The 15319-nt window shown below is 35.3% G+C and overlaps 2 protein-coding genes across 4 annotated transcripts; both read left to right on the top strand.

Annotated features, from left to right (window-relative positions):
* The first annotated feature begins 707 nt into the window (after window positions 1-707).
* LOC110418309 (U-box domain-containing protein 35-like) lies at window positions 708-7766 on the top strand. Of its 3 annotated transcripts, none has more exons than XM_021431001.2 (10): window positions 708-1158; window positions 1904-2133; window positions 2546-2625; window positions 2707-2828; window positions 3221-3420; window positions 4094-4461; window positions 4992-5093; window positions 5577-6005; window positions 6306-7067; window positions 7297-7766. In XM_021431001.2, exons 2-10 carry the CDS (start codon window positions 1932-1934, stop codon window positions 7477-7479), a joined length of 2448 nt encoding a protein of 815 aa, XP_021286676.1. In that variant the 5' UTR covers window positions 708-1158; window positions 1904-1931; the 3' UTR covers window positions 7480-7766. The 3 variants fall into 3 exon arrangements, with proteins under 3 accessions (XP_021286676.1, XP_021286675.1, XP_021286674.1); XM_021431000.2 differs by having other exon boundaries at window positions 709-1158; window positions 1910-2133; window positions 2504-2625; XM_021430999.2 differs by having other exon boundaries at window positions 710-1158; window positions 2504-2625.
* Window positions 7767-8630: 864 nt separating this feature from the next.
* On the top strand, window positions 8631-12356 carry LOC110418720 (HAD superfamily, subfamily IIIB acid phosphatase). Its single transcript, XM_021431520.2, has 3 exons — window positions 8631-9371; window positions 10082-10291; window positions 11925-12356. Exons 1-3 carry the CDS (start codon window positions 8959-8961, stop codon window positions 12100-12102), a joined length of 801 nt encoding a protein of 266 aa, XP_021287195.1. The 5' UTR covers window positions 8631-8958; the 3' UTR covers window positions 12103-12356.
* The last annotated feature ends 2963 nt before the right edge of the window (window positions 12357-15319 follow it).

Raw genomic sequence — 15319 nt, 5'->3', positions numbered from 1 at the left:
GCCTCCTTTAAATATGTTTTAAGTCAACGAAGATAACCCAAAATTCTTATCCTAATCCCCATTTTTGTTTCGAGTAACTGTACAGGAAAAAGGAATGCTAGTATTGTCTTGGACAGAAGATATTGGCAGTGCATCAAGACGGGGTGATCTTTAAACAAGATTCTAATAAAAGTAAAAACATGTGGACAAAGCACTGTATTGACCGCTTCTTCTATGAATAGATTTTGACAAATTTGGAAGAACCTATAAGTTAATTAAATGCTTCCTCTGGCTTTGTCGGGGAGTAATAGCTCCTGTGGACGAAATGTAAGTGTAGCTTCAGTACAAGGAAAAACGCGTTGATGGTTCCTGTTTGGTAGCCTTACGTTCAGATGTCTTGTCGTGCATGACAAAGCTTTAACGCACTGTTAAAGAAAGGCAAAGTGAGAGATTCATGTGAACTGGCTGGGATTGACCATTTGACACTGAAAATGACTTAGAAAGGAGGGCCTCCAGGAAAGAGGCAAGCTTTTTGTTCTTTCTTTCTCATTTGTTTCCATCTAAGAAATTCCTTCCCCTAGACAAACAACCCTTTCGGAATGACAAAAAAAACATGTCAGTAGTCAGCCTCAGCTTTAACTCAAATTCTTTGAAATTCTTACCACGTTCCTTCCTTTCTGATGATTTCGTAGAAGGAATACACTCATATTTGGAATTTATTTAATCAGCAGCAACCAATATTTGGCGTAAGCTTAACAAGGACAAAAACAATCCCTTTGAAAAGTATACAGAAACAACCACCCCCAAGCCAAACCGCTACATTTAACAATAGATAATCATCAACCAAGTAGCAGTACCGAAAGCCAATTAAAAATCACAGAAATTGTTGCCGTCATAGGAATGGTAAACGCTGCACGGCACAGTAGCCTTTGAAATCTGATTATAGATACATATTAATAGTAAGCGAAAAGAAAGTGCTTGTGGGGACACTGTGCTTTGCGTCATCTTCATCTGTCTATGGTTAAACTAACACCGGACTTAACAATCATGTGATATAAATTGGTATAGTGCTGGGAAACTAAGTTGTTTCATTGTCTTGGTTTGATTCCCAACCGAGAAGAAACATGGTGGGTTTCGAACTAGAAGGAGCTTGAATGTTTCGAGTTGCAGAGGAAACTGGTATGTTTTAGTTACTCTCTTTTATCTTCCAGGTTCTCTTTGGATTTCATATTTGTATTCGTTTCATGGGGCTTTTACCAGTTCTGTGTCGTCTGACTTTCGGTTCTGTTTTTCATGTATGTCTATCTTTTTGTTTGTCGTTGCTTTTAGCATCATTCTTTTGACAATTTCACACATGGATTCTTTTAAGCTTAAGCATTGGTTTCAAAGTTTTTGTTGCTGGTTGGGAAATTTTATGTCCTGGAATCCGGAAATTGGTTTCTAATGGAAAACAGAGGGTTGTTAATAACGTGAAATGTGGATAGGTACAGAGATATTATCGTCGACGAAATTCTTTTCTCATTTAATGTTATCATACCTTTTCGATTGCCTTAATGAGTTCTTGTGGTCTTCTAGATTCATTTCCATAGATTCGTTTCTTTAAGCAGCCTTGATTCATTGTATTTGTATATATATTCTCTGTGGGTTGCTGGCAAGCCATGTAACATTAAATTCTAAGCAAAAGGGGTGGATAGGTGGGGGCAGTATCATTCTCTATCCATGAAATGCTTCATAGAACGCATTTTCTTTTCTTTTTTTTTTTTTTGAGGCTTTTGAGTAGCACTATTGCCTTTTAGTATCATGATTTATTCCACAAAAGATTTCTATATTCGCAAGTTCTTTCCTAATATTCCAGTCAGGTGTGCAGTAACTAATGAGCAATCCATCTCTTTACAAATATTCTAATATGGTATTTTCTGTAAAGCGTCAGAGTCTTAGAAAGTGGCAGAATAATGGAGAAGAAAGAAATTGTAGAAGCAGAAGGTGAACTGGTTCTGCCACCTCCTCCAACTTTAAACATTGGCATAGCTATCAATGGAAATAGAAAAAGCAAGTATGTGGTCAAATGGGCATTGGAGAAATTCATTACTGAGGAAAACGTCATGTTTAAGTTGTTACATGTTCGTGCGAAGATTACTACTGTTCCTACACCAAGTAAGTCCAGGTTCATAGAGATTATATATGGTCAGGGTTGATAAGTTAACTTGTATCTCCAAACCTATTCATAGCTTATCTAATATGTGCAGAACCTTTAGGTAGGCCTCTGAAATATTTGTTCTAGCTTATTGGAATTTGCACATAATTAGCATGAATGGTGTCCCAAAGAAAAGTTTTTGTCTTTTTATAGGCTGTCTAATGTTTTCAATTTGTGAATATGTTGACAAACATATGGAAAAATGCCTTTTACAAAGTGGACTAACATTTAAGGAGGTTTGATTTCCGGGTAAACAATTTCAAAAATGACTATTCAAGCCAATAAAATTCTGAGAATTAATGTAAATTGACTAATTCATATTGTTGCTAGTGGGGAACTTCATTCCTATTTCACAAGTACGAAATGATGTAGCTGCAGCTTATAAGAAGGAAGTGGAGTGGCAGACAAATGAAATGCTTCTTCCTTATAAGAAAATGGGTGCTCAAAGAAAGGTAACTTCATTTTTCCTGCTGAATCTTATTATTTGTGTATACTGAAAACCTCAACTAAATTTGCTTTAATTATAAATCTAGGTGCAAGTTGATGTTATAGTCATTGAATCAGATGATGTGGCAAATGCAATAGCAGAGGAGGTTACCAAGAGCGCTATCACTAGGCTTGTTATAGGAGCTACATCTCGTGGGATGTTTACAAGGTATTTACACATATAGTGGTGATAAAAGGAAATTGTTAATGCTGACCATTGATCTAGTAGCCTGACTAAACCTTGTATGGTTACATGGGAGTATTTGAACTTCCTAGGAATTAGTTGTATAGGATCTAGTAATTAATTTGGAATGAAAAACTGAAAGCCAGATAGAAACTAATTAGATAGCACTGATTTTTATATTTTTAGAAATGATGTTACCTTACCTTTTTCATTTCTTCATTATTGAGCAAGCGTTATCAGATTTTTCCTGTTTCTCTTTGGAAAAGGAGAGTGAACATCAAAGAGCTGATCTTGCGTATCTGTCTACTCTTATGCTCTCTATTTGCAGCTTTGTGCTAGCTCCACCAATAATCTTGTTAACATGATTATATCTGTAGGAAGCTTAAGAAAAATAATCTGTCTTCAAGAATCTCAGTCTGCACTCCAAGCTTTTGCACAGTCTATGCTGTTTCAAAAGGACAGTTGTCATCTATTCGACCATCTGATTTGGAGACAAATGTAAGCACTAAAGATGACAGTAGCGAAACAAGTGTTTCTTTCAAGAGTTCATCAAGCTACACTTTCAGTTCAGAAACAGGTACTTGTACAAATGTCCTTGACTTAAAGATTGACACAAAACTGCCTGTTGGCAAATGATAAAATAATAAGCATGCTAATGTTTCTTACCGAAAACAAGGACCGTATTCTTTGTTGAGTTGTAAAATATGAAGGGGGAATGCAAAATACTGTTGCATCAGGGCAATTTTTGTTTTCTCTAAACAATAGAAAAGAGAAAAGAGAAACACAAAAAAGTTGATTACGAATAATCCTAACTGTCATTTCCCTGCCAATTTGATTATTCACTATTTTGCAGTCCATATACTTTGAGCAAGACAACCTTGTATATTATACCTGTTCTTTCAGCTATGCTTCACCTTTTGCAATTATAAGATTTAAAATAAATTCTTGTAATTGCTTAAATTGAAATCTGCATGTAGTAAAGCACTTTGATTTTTCAGAATTGAATTTTTTTTAGAACTCTTATATTTATCCTCTTTCCCTCTTCTCTCTTTGTGTAACAGAAAACTTCAGCAACTGACATTCACCATCTTTAGGACTTCTTGTGAAAAATGATATGGTTGAAAATTTTAAAAGATATAATACTAACTCTTTTTTTATCTGAATAAAATGCTAATTACTAGTTTCTTGGTGAGTTGGAATAGTCGGTAAAACTCATTGACAACCTCCACTGCTGTTTTCTGTAATTGTAGAATTGGGCTCAGTCGCATCCTATGCTACTTTCCATTCGCCTTCCCTACCAATGCAGCGATTTCAAGCACTTTCAACCATAAATCAGACATTTTTACATTCAAGTACAAGTTCTCTTGAGATTAACCAGTCCAGATCGCTTGAGTCCACCCAGTCTAGATCTCCTGATATCAACCATTCTAGGTGTCATTCTCTGGACATTGTGGCAGGAAAGGATTATATGAGTGCCTGTCCTAGCAGTTCAGAAACTAGACAAGCAGTCAGTCAGAATTCTAGTTGCAGAAGTTTGCCAACAGATCAACAATCATGCTTATCAGATCAAATTTCTACCTCAGATGAGCTGACAGACAATTCTTTCTCTGAACATCAGGTGGCTGTTGCCTTTATTTTTCAAAAATAGGATCCACTAATGCACATTATTGGTACCTCCTATGAGATCATAATTGGCCTAGCTTAGATTTATTTTTTGTTTGAGCTTTTTCTTCCTTCAGGTAATAGATACTAAAGGTAGTTTTAAACATTTGTGAAATAATGCATCATGGTAGCGTTAATAAGAAAGGTATTTCATTATTTTGTATGATCATTTGTTTAGTTAACAAATATCCATGGCTGAACTCCAGAATTAGCACAGTGCTTAAATGATTTCTGCTTAATGTTTTTCAGTCTTTTAGTATAGTATATAATACACATCATTTTAGCAAAGGTCATGACGAACTTCAGATTTGTTGTAAATTGCATTTATATTGATCTTTAAGCTGCAGCTTTGTTTCAAGCAGATGCTTCAGCAAGGAAAGATGTGATGTTACTGAAAAGAGTAGTGTCTTTTGGTTTATCTTCGAGGTCAATGTGACATTTACATTTATACTGGAGTTAAGTTTGGGTTTTCAATCATATATGCAGGTATATGTTAACTTTGAGCTAGAAAAGCTGAGAACTGAACTCAGACACGTTCAAGGAATGTATGCAATAGCTCAAAGTGAGACAATTGATGCATCTCGGAAGGTTAGTTGCATAATATCACCTTTGCCTTCTTCCTGAAATTATTGTGGAGTAATTTATTTTTTTTTACTTTGTGGTTGAAGTTTCAATGCAACTAAGACTTCAAAGAAAATTACATCTTTGCTGCCATTTAGCATTCCTGGTCCTTCTCAACAAAGTTTTTCAGCCATATTTCCTGATGTTTTATTTCCCAGAATTTACGGGATGCATTAGTTGTTGCTGAGCTTCTTACTTTCTAAATTGTTCTAACAATCTTCTTTCCTTATCTGAATGCATAAATGTTAAATTGTCAAGTTATAATGAATTCCTTAACTGATAGAATGGTTGGTATATTCTAGTTGGGGTGAACTTCACATTATGGTCCAATCTCTGTTTAAGAACTAACCCTCTATAGTGTGTAAGGTCAAAAAACGATATTAAGGTTTAGAGACCGATCCAATTCTTTCTTTGTTAACACTAATGGGCTCCACCTCTGTGTTTTCTCAGTTGAATGCTCTAAGAAAACGTCGTCTAGAGGAGGCAATGAAGTTTAAGGAGATAAGTTTTAAGGAGGAGAAAGCTGAAGAATTAGCTAGACAGGAGAAGGAGAAGTATGAAGCTGCAAGAAGAGAAGTTGAGCATGTGAAGGAATGTACCAACAGGGAAGCTTCACAGAGGCGAGAAGCAGAGATGAAAGCCTTTCACGATGCTAAAGAGAAAGAAAAGCTTGAGAACGTTCTCATAGGTTCTGTGCAGCAATACCAAAAGTTCACATGGGAAGAGATTGTGTCAGCTACGTCCTCATTCTCTGAAGATCTTAACGTTGGGATGGGAGCATATGGAACTGTCTATAAATGCATGTTGCATCATACAGCTGTGGCAGTGAAAGTTCTCCACTCAAAAGAGAATAGTAGAACTAAGCAATTCCAGCAGGAGGTATGAAATTTCTTGGATAAAACCAAACCATCATAGTTCATAGATAATTAACGAAAATCGATGTGGAATTTCATATGCCTTATGTGAGTTTTCTCTTTCAATAATCACGTGGAAATTGTCTCGACTCTCTGAGTTAAGAATAGGGGCAACATTGCATCTTATTATGTTTTTCTGTTAAAATAGAATGCAACCTTAATTATGCCTCTGGTGTAATGCTATTGTTTTGGGACAATATGTGACCCTGAGGTGATCTGAATAAAAAAATTGCAACTAAATACTCGTGTTTGTATTTTGTTTCAGCTTGAAATCTTGAGCAAAATTCGCCATCCACATTTGCTTCTCCTTGTCGGTGCATGTCCTGAATTTCCTGATCACGGTTGCCTAGTCTATGAGTACATGGAGAATGGTAGCTTGGAGGATAGATTGCTCCGGAAGAACAATACCCCACCCATCCCGTGGTTTGAGAGATACAGAATTGCTTGGGAAGTAGCCTCAGCTCTTAATTTCCTCCACAACTCAAAGCCAGAACCAATCATTCATCGTGACCTGAAGCCAGCAAACATATTGCTTGATCATAACTTTGTTAGCAAGATTGGTGATGTTGGACTTTCCATGATGCTTAATGCAGATCCTCTCTCATCATCCACTATGTACAGGGACACTGGACCTGTTGGGACACTCTGCTATATAGATCCTGAGTATCAAAGAACAGGGTTGATATCTCCCAAATCTGACGTTTATGCATTTGGAATGGTAATTTTGCAGTTGCTAACTGCAAAGCCAGCAATAGCACTAACTCATGTGGTAGAAACAGCAATTGATGATGGTAACTTAGCAGGGATTTTAGATTCAGAGGCTGGGACTTGGCCAGTTGAAGAAACAAGGGAATTAGCTATATTGGGATTGAGCTGTGCAGAGCTTCGGCGCAAGGATAGACCCGGTTTGAAAGATCAAGTACTTCCCGTACTGGAGAGAATGAAGGAGGTGGCAGATAGGGCTCGCATTTCAATTTCCAAAGTGCAGTCTGCACCTCCTAACCACTTCATTTGCCCAATATTGAAGGTAAGCCAATGTAATCTCCACCACCTTTAGAATGTATAATAAACAAAAAACTAGAGAGTATATGAAAAGGATTTATTGTTGTTGCTACTCTAACTGAACATGAACTTGACCATATGCACTGGTCTTTCCTAGTTATTCTAGATAATGCCTTCTCACTTTCTTCTATCCTGCAATTTTCGTTGTCTAATTGAAAATTGTTGTGTTTTGGTTTTTGTTCCCCGTTTTACAGGATGTAATGGATGACCCATGTGTTGCTGCAGATGGCTACACCTATGACCGCAAAGCAATAGAGAAATGGCTTGATGGGAATGATAAATCACCAATGACAAATTTGCCTCTATTAAATAAGAACCTGCTACCCAATTACAATCTTCTTTCTGCAATTGTGGAGTGGAAGTCCAGAAAACAATGATATTTTCCTCCCTCCATCTGGAGAAGCTTTCTTTATGGAACTTGAAATATAGTTTAAGATTTTGCTAGCATTGTACACTGTACAACCTTTTAGGAAGTCCCTCAGCTTTTAGGTGCATTTTACATGGAAGAAATAGGTTTGTCAGTGCAAAGAATTGCAATTGTATATAAAAGCTAGGTAGTTTACTATAAGAATAGCAATACAAGCTTTAAGAATAGTCTCCAAGCATTTGGTGGCCATTTCAATACTGCTTGATTCTTTTTCCCAATAAATAAAGGTAATAATATTTTGACATCCTCTTCAAAAAAGGAAAATATAAAACATGTCCTAATTAATAGAAATAAATTATTATATAAAGTTTTCTCATAACTCATTCAATCAAAGATGCAACGTCACATCATCATAATATTTAATTTTTTCTCTTATAGACAATTCATATATGAATTCACATCTTAATAATAAATGTAGGTTATTTTTTTAATAGTAAATGCAAGTTGGATTAATGAAAAATACAAATTTGTATATGTCAATATTAACAATTTTAAATTTTAATATTAAGTTAATGATTTTTAAATTTATTGAAATTGAAGAAAAAACGATAAAATTAAAAGTGTATGTTGTCAATTATTTTAAATTCTTTTTTAAGAGTTTTCATATTGTTAAAGACCGAAATTAGGATTTTGTCATATTGTTGCTAACATATGCTTATAAAAGCTTAAGCTTATGATTTAAAATTTGATAATAGTGTGAAAATATGCTGCTTCGCATAAAAATTAATATAATATAATTGATGATTTTAGGCTTCTAATGGACTTAATTACTTGTGTATAACCTTTACTAATCATGAAATTGTTATTATCTTTCTACTTAAAACCCAAGAAAGTCACTAAATATTTAAAAATATATTTTTTTAAATCCCCAAATAAAGACCACCTCAAAATGACTCATTCTTTATTATTCATAATAATAATAATAAAAGTAAATCAACATGAGATCCATGTCATCTTCACGCCACATCACGAGACCCAGTAAAAAATCGCCACGTTGTCACCTGAGCCACCGGCCAAATGGGTCCCACTTAACCACCTCCTTGATCCGCTCTTTTCCTTTCCCTCCAACCATGAGCTTGAAAAGAAAGGGCGACGCAGCCTTGTTCGTTACCAAAAGGCATAATAAAAAAGAAAAGCGCCCTTTTCTTGCTTTCGAACAACACGTCACTGTCTCCCTCTTCAGACCAGCAAACGTTACTGCTACAAAAGGTTTTTCTTGTCTCTCGCCCGTCTCCAAAGAAACGCACTTTCTTCCTTATCTCCATATCCACCGAGAAAAAAAAAATCAGCTTTACCATTTCTTTCAATTCCCCATCTCTTTAGATTCCCTTCTATAAAATCCCCTTTCAATCAATACCCATATTTTTTCTTTGCCTCAATTCTTAATCAAAGTTCTCTAATACCCAGGAACTTTTTCTTCTTTTTTATCATGCTTTTCGTCAAAGTTTTCCTTCTCTTTACCTTATTATCTTCCACTTTCTGTCACGAGACTTTCAACGCCCACCTTCTCCCGAGACCATTAATCATACAATACCCAGAAGGCATCGAAACCCAGTTCGAGAATTTCGATGAAGAGCTAAAATTACAGTGTACCAGCTGGAGATTTGCTGTGGAAACCAACAACTTAAGTCCCTGGAAGACAATTCCGGAGAAATGTGGGGCTTATGTTAAAGATTACATGACGGGTCGCGGTTATACGGTGGATCTCGTAAGGGTTGCGAATGAGGCTGGGGTTTACGCCAAGAGCGTGGATCTAAGTGGTGATGGAAAAGATGTTTGGGTTTTTGATATTGATGAGACTTTACTGTCCAATCTTCCTTACTACGCTGAGCATGGTTATGGGTAAGTTATTCATTTGGTTTTATTTTATTTGTATTTTCTAAAAAGTTGTTTGTTTCTTAAGAAAATGTGGGAATATAGAAGAAGTATGGAATTTGGATTTCCTTTTATGAGATGCTAGGAATAAGCATATTGACGCGTGTCCCTTAACTTTTAAGAATCTTATTAAGGAATTTATTTAAAGAGATTTGAACTTTTGGGTATTATTCTATTGTTCTCAAGCTTTTTGGTTGCCGAGTAAATGTAGGAAGGAAGAAGAGAATGGGGATGATATTATTTACATTAGGTTGAATCAAGCATCATTCTCATATGGTTGTGCTATTTTTGGATCTCAGCAAAGAAAAATTGTTTGGAATTTTTCGTGTCTTGTGTGTGTGTGTGTGTGTATTAAATGTTGAGCTGTTTGGTTTATTAGAAACTTTAGATTAGGAAAAATATTTTTTTGGGGATATGAGAAATGTAAACATGCACTAGGTTGGTAATTTGGTGGAAAAAACTTGAGGAAAAACGAATTTGGTGCTTGCTTTCTCATCAATTTATCGTTTCCTGAGCGATCTTACAGAATACCAGCATTTGGATTAACAGGACTTTGGGGTTTTTACATATTTTTTCCTCTTGAATTGTTGTGGACATTGTTTGTTTGTATGAGACACTAAGACATTGTGAGAGTGAAATGCTTAATTTCTAATATGGGTTTAATGGGGAATTTGCAGGTTGGAGATTTTTGATCCTGTCGAGTTCGATAAGTGGGTTCAGAGGGGGATGGCACCAGCAATAGACCCCAGCCTGAAACTCTATGAGAAGGTTTTAGATTTGGGCTTCAAGGTTTTCTTACTGACTGGGCGAAGTGAAAAGCAAAGGTCTGTTACTATTGAAAATTTGACCAAAGCAGGGTTTCGGAGTTGGGACAAGCTTATTTTACGGTGAGAATCACTAGTCTTTTGATTGAAAAATGTGAATTCAGTTACTTATATATTCTATTATATGATGTGTTTGACTGCAATGCTATTTTTATCTGTTTTGTCCTAGAGTTCTAATTGTTGATACTGTCTATAGCAAGTAGTCCAGTTACTGGTTTCTATGCCATGATGTGCCTTAACATTTTCTTGGTAGACAGCTTTCTTGATCTAGATGTTGGTCTCTGAGTTTCCTGATTGCCTATTTAATCTGAATCCTTTTTCCGAGAGGCAGTATTTATACTCAAAGTGTAGACAAGATATTGCTTTTGACATGCTGATTGCGTGCTGTCCAGCATATCTGTGTTATGCTTGGGAATCTTCTAACTCTGGTGTCCACCTAATTTTTTTTCTCTTAAATTTTTGTTTATCCCTTCCTGTATGGGGTGAAACAGTGAGAGAGATCAGGTTTTTGTGGTGGTGCACCAAGTTCTGCTTTGCTGAATGAGATAATAGGAAGAATAATGAAGATTTTTCTTCTATATGGGAATATATTAAGATAATCCGGCGGGGGGCTTCTCTGCTAAAGTATGAAGGTGAATTTTTTAGTTTCCCTGAGGGAATGCAAGGGAAGCTTGTAAGGATTAACTTTGATAGGGCTTACTAGAAAATATTCAGACTTGGAATAGGTGGCAGTTTCATATTTTCACTTGGATATGTAGTCCATGTTAAGGTAGCGGTCTCCTTTGCTAGGTTCCTAGTTCCTGGATCATTTAGAATATGCCAAGGAGCTGTATACTTGTTTACTTACATCAATGATGGTTTCTGAAACCACATCTAACATGGTTTGAAATTATGGAATCATACTTGTGGTAATGTTACATCTATTTCTCTGGTTAAAATTGGCATTGCCAGAACCATGGGTACATTTCCATTTTTCCATGTCATGCATTGGATTTTGGCCACATGATTTTTTCTGGTTCCCCTCCATAGAAGGGACTTCATCAGTTATTTTAGCATATGTAACAAGTATACTAACAGTAGTTTCGAATCATAGTTGTATCTGTATCAGTCTCTATTCATTGAGCATCTGAACTCTGTCCATACAATTTTGATTTTAACATTTTCTATATTGCATTTAACTAGGTAATAACCCTTATTAACTGAAACTAGGTAGTAATTGTGCAATTTATTGGCTTTCATGTGGCCTAAGATGTTGGTATATTTGATCCAATCCATTTGCAATCCTGACAGTAGTTTATGGTTACTTCTTTTTTTTTTTTAAACTCTAGTAGCTCCTTTGTAGCATAATTGTGGGTATCAGCTTTTTATTGCAAGCTGTTTATCTTATTTTAACTAGTATCTGTGCACAATTTATGCCTGAATGATAGAAAGGCATACAAGAAAAGATGAAGATGCTTTTGTATTCAGTTGTTAAAGTTATATGGTTGACATTTGACGTTTCATTCTTACCTTAGTTTTCACTTCTTCATTCTTTTTCTTTTGTTTTCGGTCGTCTAGCATAAACAAAGACATGCAAACTTTTATCATGAAGCAATGTCTTCTATATTTGCTTCAAGAAATGTTCTATTTAGCCTTTAGGCTTTGTTATTATGACATAATAATCTCTGAATGATCCCTGTATTTTCATTCCATGCAGAGACTCTGAAGAACACAGCAAGCTAGCGACAGTATTTAAGTCAGAAAAGAGGAGTAAGATGGTTGAAGAGGGATTTAGGATTCTTGGTAACTCTGGGGATCAATGGAGCGATTTATTGGGCTCCTCGCCGTCCAGTCGTTCATTCAAGTTACCAAATCCTATGTACTACATTCCCTAATAGAACCCCTCTGTTGTCAATCAGCAAGCCTGAATAATTCTCCTATGTACTACATTCCCTAATAGAACCCCTCTGTTGTCAATCAGCAAGCCTGAATAATTCTTGTCTAAAACCAGCAGGAATTTTATTCTTGTAACTTGTAAATACATTCATACCCAGCAACTATACTGCAATAGACATCAATGCACAATTAATTAACAAAAAGAAAAAGTGATTGATAGTATGTTATAGTGGAAGGAATTATTTTCCATTTACATCTGTGTAATTGCTTCTGGATAGCTCTGTCTCCCCCCTCTCTTCTTTTCCATTTCGTCAAATTGTATCAGATTAAAATAAAGATTCTCGTTTCTCTTCTGGTTTTTGTTGACTTACTAAACGATTGTTGTACTTCTACCTATGGTTGGGCTTAATGTTGAAACTGATGTGAAAGCAAGTAGTGCAGAATAGTGAGCCAGCTGGAACTGAGAGTGGAACAAGCTGAGTAGTCCATACAATCCGGCCTAATGGACTCCATACATTTTTGTCATTTTATATCAGAACCTGCAAGCTCTGACTCTACTGCGGAAGTACCACCTAGTGATCATTTGTTTTCTCTTTGAGGTTTGTTTTTTTCCTTTCTTTTGGTGTCTTTTCTTGTCAATTTTTCTATTATTGTTTGCAGAAAAAAAAAGTAGATAACAGGGTTGCTGTTGTATGTACTACAACATACTCAACTCCATCCAGGGTTAGAATCTTTTCTCCTTTCAATTCCATATATTCAAGTTCTTTCATTCAATCAATATCCTCAACCTGTTTTGTATGTGGTGATGATGGTGATCTCTATTCTTATCCTCGGCTTCACTTGGCAAATGTATATTTCCCATGAAGACAATGACGTGAACCTAAACAGTTTCCTAACCGTTCCTCTTTCCCATGAAAATGACGCGACGTTTGGCGTCACCAGAAGTCTGCAGATTTAGCATCTACCTTCTACCACCTCCATTATTTGACAGGACCACATCGCCAAAAGCCACCCCTCGCTTTAGCATTCACTAGAGGGTCGGTTCATTGGACCCTTTCCCTGGCTGATAATAGGAGAGGGCCATTAAATTTTGGATTAAGATAAATACAAAGGAAGTACGGCAACTGAGGACTACCCCTCACGCTGCCCTGCTGTTTACGCAATTCAGGCTTGGGTTACATGAATCATACTTTAATTTCGGGTAAACTCTATTTACATATTTAGAATTTTACTTTTTCAATTCGATAAAAAAGATTTTAATTTTACAATTAGCACATTATGATTAAGGTTGGTATATAAAATTGTTCAAATAGTCTCAATTTAAAAATTAACTTTGAAAGTCTGCCATTTTTGTTAAGAGAAAGGGAAAGCTTACCCCCAGAGTTGATGTCATAATTAGACTTTTGAGAAAGAAATAAGATATGTTGTTACATACTAAATTAAGGAAACAAGGAATAGTACATTCCTTCAAGACAAAGGAGATACAACTATATCCGCCTTGAAGATAAACAAAATCTCTATCAAACTTTGTCGACTTTTAGATTTTGAAGATCCATATTCTGCATGTGCCATGTGTTTTCAAGCGTATAGCTTTTGGAAGTCTGCATCGAGTATAATAAACTGAATATAAAAAGGAAGGGAAGATGCCAAAATGACAAAGGTGAGAAGAGATTTCCAAGCAGCACAAAAGAAATGGTCTTTTCCTTGCACAGTGTGGGCTCATGTGATGATATTCTATGATATTGTGCTGTTTGAAATCTGGGAAAATAACCAAACCTTATTTATAAACCAACATGAGTTGGATAGGATTTGGACGGTTTTTTCTTAGTTCTTTGAAGCAGACAGTATATTGTCCCATTACCACATGTGCTTATTTCTGACTATATTTTTTAAATGATGTCTCTACACATATGTCCAATGAAGATTCTTAAATAATCAAGGTCTTTCCATCCTAGTTTTCACTTAAATCACATCTGTCTTCTTGTATTCTTTTTTCTTTTAATTTAAATAAAATTAAAAACTTAATATTTAAATGATTCAAATTTATAAGATTAGAAATAAAATTATCTTCATTATCCGAGCTTATCTTAAGAAAAAGTTTTGCTTGTATCGTACTAAAAATGACGTAATTGTAGGGTAATATATGTAATTAATCCAATAGTTCATATACTTTACAATTACTTCAATGTATGCAAAAGGCAATTACAAGCAATTGCCTATAACAACTTCTTTTGCCTTTTTTGTCAACACTACAAATTCATAATTTTGCTTTGATTCTTTCTTAAAGTGTTACCTTATAATAACATTGGTAGGTGAACCAGCCACACTGATGCCTCTTCAAATCTCATATCTCTACATATCCTTATCTAATTAATACATTGTTGAATATTTATTTTGAAGGCACAAGATTTTTACGCTTAATAAACCAACACCATACCTGTTTAGTAAATGCTGTGCTACAAGAAAAATATGATGAATGGATTCCTTTCAAGGTGAATGTTCTAAAAATACATGCATCAATATAAATTTATATATTACATTTGTTTAATTCTATTTAAATAAAATATATGTATAATTTATAACAAAATTAAATGTTTGAACTGAAAATATGGATGGGAATAAATAAGATTGAATATTCACCAATTTTGGGACTAAGAATACTAAAAAGAAAAAGAAAAAAGTTGATGGCTTAAATTAAATTAGATGGGAGAGAACAGTAAAACAAGGTGGGGCAATAATGGTGGAGATAAGAGGAGCATTATCTCACGTGGTGGGAAGCGGGTCCCATCCAATTCTAATTTGGCTTTGACTAAAACAACAAGCCATCACCATCTCATTCACCCCTCTCGCTTCGCCTGATTATGTGTTGGGGTTGGGGTCCCCCTAACAGCTCATCAATCTGCGCCGTTAATTTACATTCCTGATTTCTGATCTGGACCACCACCGGAGCTCCAACCTTTTAATCTTCCCTATACATCACATCTCCAAAGTCTAACGAGCTACACGTGTAGTTTCCTCTCACTTGATGGCACACCACAAAAATTATATACACTTACTTTTTTAAAAAAAAAAATTAATTATTAACACTTCGATTGATGTATGGTTGTTTTTATTTATAAATAAAATTTAATTTTTTTAATTTTAAAATAAAAAATCATTACTTTTTAATTAAAATTAATGATATCATTTTCCGCAATTAGGAAAGGGCAAAAAGGG

The sequence above is a fragment of the Theobroma umbraticum genome, unplaced genomic scaffold (assembly GCF_002168275.2).
Source record: "Theobroma umbraticum cultivar Fairchild unplaced genomic scaffold, ASM216827v3 scaffold_50.0, whole genome shotgun sequence".
NCBI classification, from domain to species: Eukaryota; Viridiplantae; Streptophyta; class Magnoliopsida; order Malvales; family Malvaceae; genus Theobroma; species Theobroma umbraticum.
This window is presented reverse-complemented; position numbering and strand designations above follow the sequence as displayed.

Excerpts from the sequence above, each read along its gene's own strand:
- LOC110418720 (XM_021431520.2), top strand. The coding sequence starts at position 8,959 with ATGCTTTTCGTCAAAGTTTTCCTTCTCTTTACCTTATTATCTTCCACT. Across the intron at positions 9,372-10,081 it reads TACGCTGAGCATGGTTATGG|GTTGGAGATTTTTGATCCTG; the intron begins GTAAGTTATTCA and ends GGGAATTTGCAG. Across the intron at positions 10,292-11,924 it reads TGGGACAAGCTTATTTTACG|AGACTCTGAAGAACACAGCA; the intron begins GTGAGAATCACT and ends CATTCCATGCAG.
- LOC110418309 (XM_021431000.2), top strand. The coding sequence starts at position 1,932 with ATGGAGAAGAAAGAAATTGTAGAAGCAGAAGGTGAACTGGTTCTGCCA. Across the intron at positions 2,134-2,503 it reads TACTACTGTTCCTACACCAA|TGGGGAACTTCATTCCTATT; the intron begins GTAAGTCCAGGT and ends TATTGTTGCTAG. Across the intron at positions 7,068-7,296 it reads TCATTTGCCCAATATTGAAG|GATGTAATGGATGACCCATG; the intron begins GTAAGCCAATGT and ends CCCGTTTTACAG.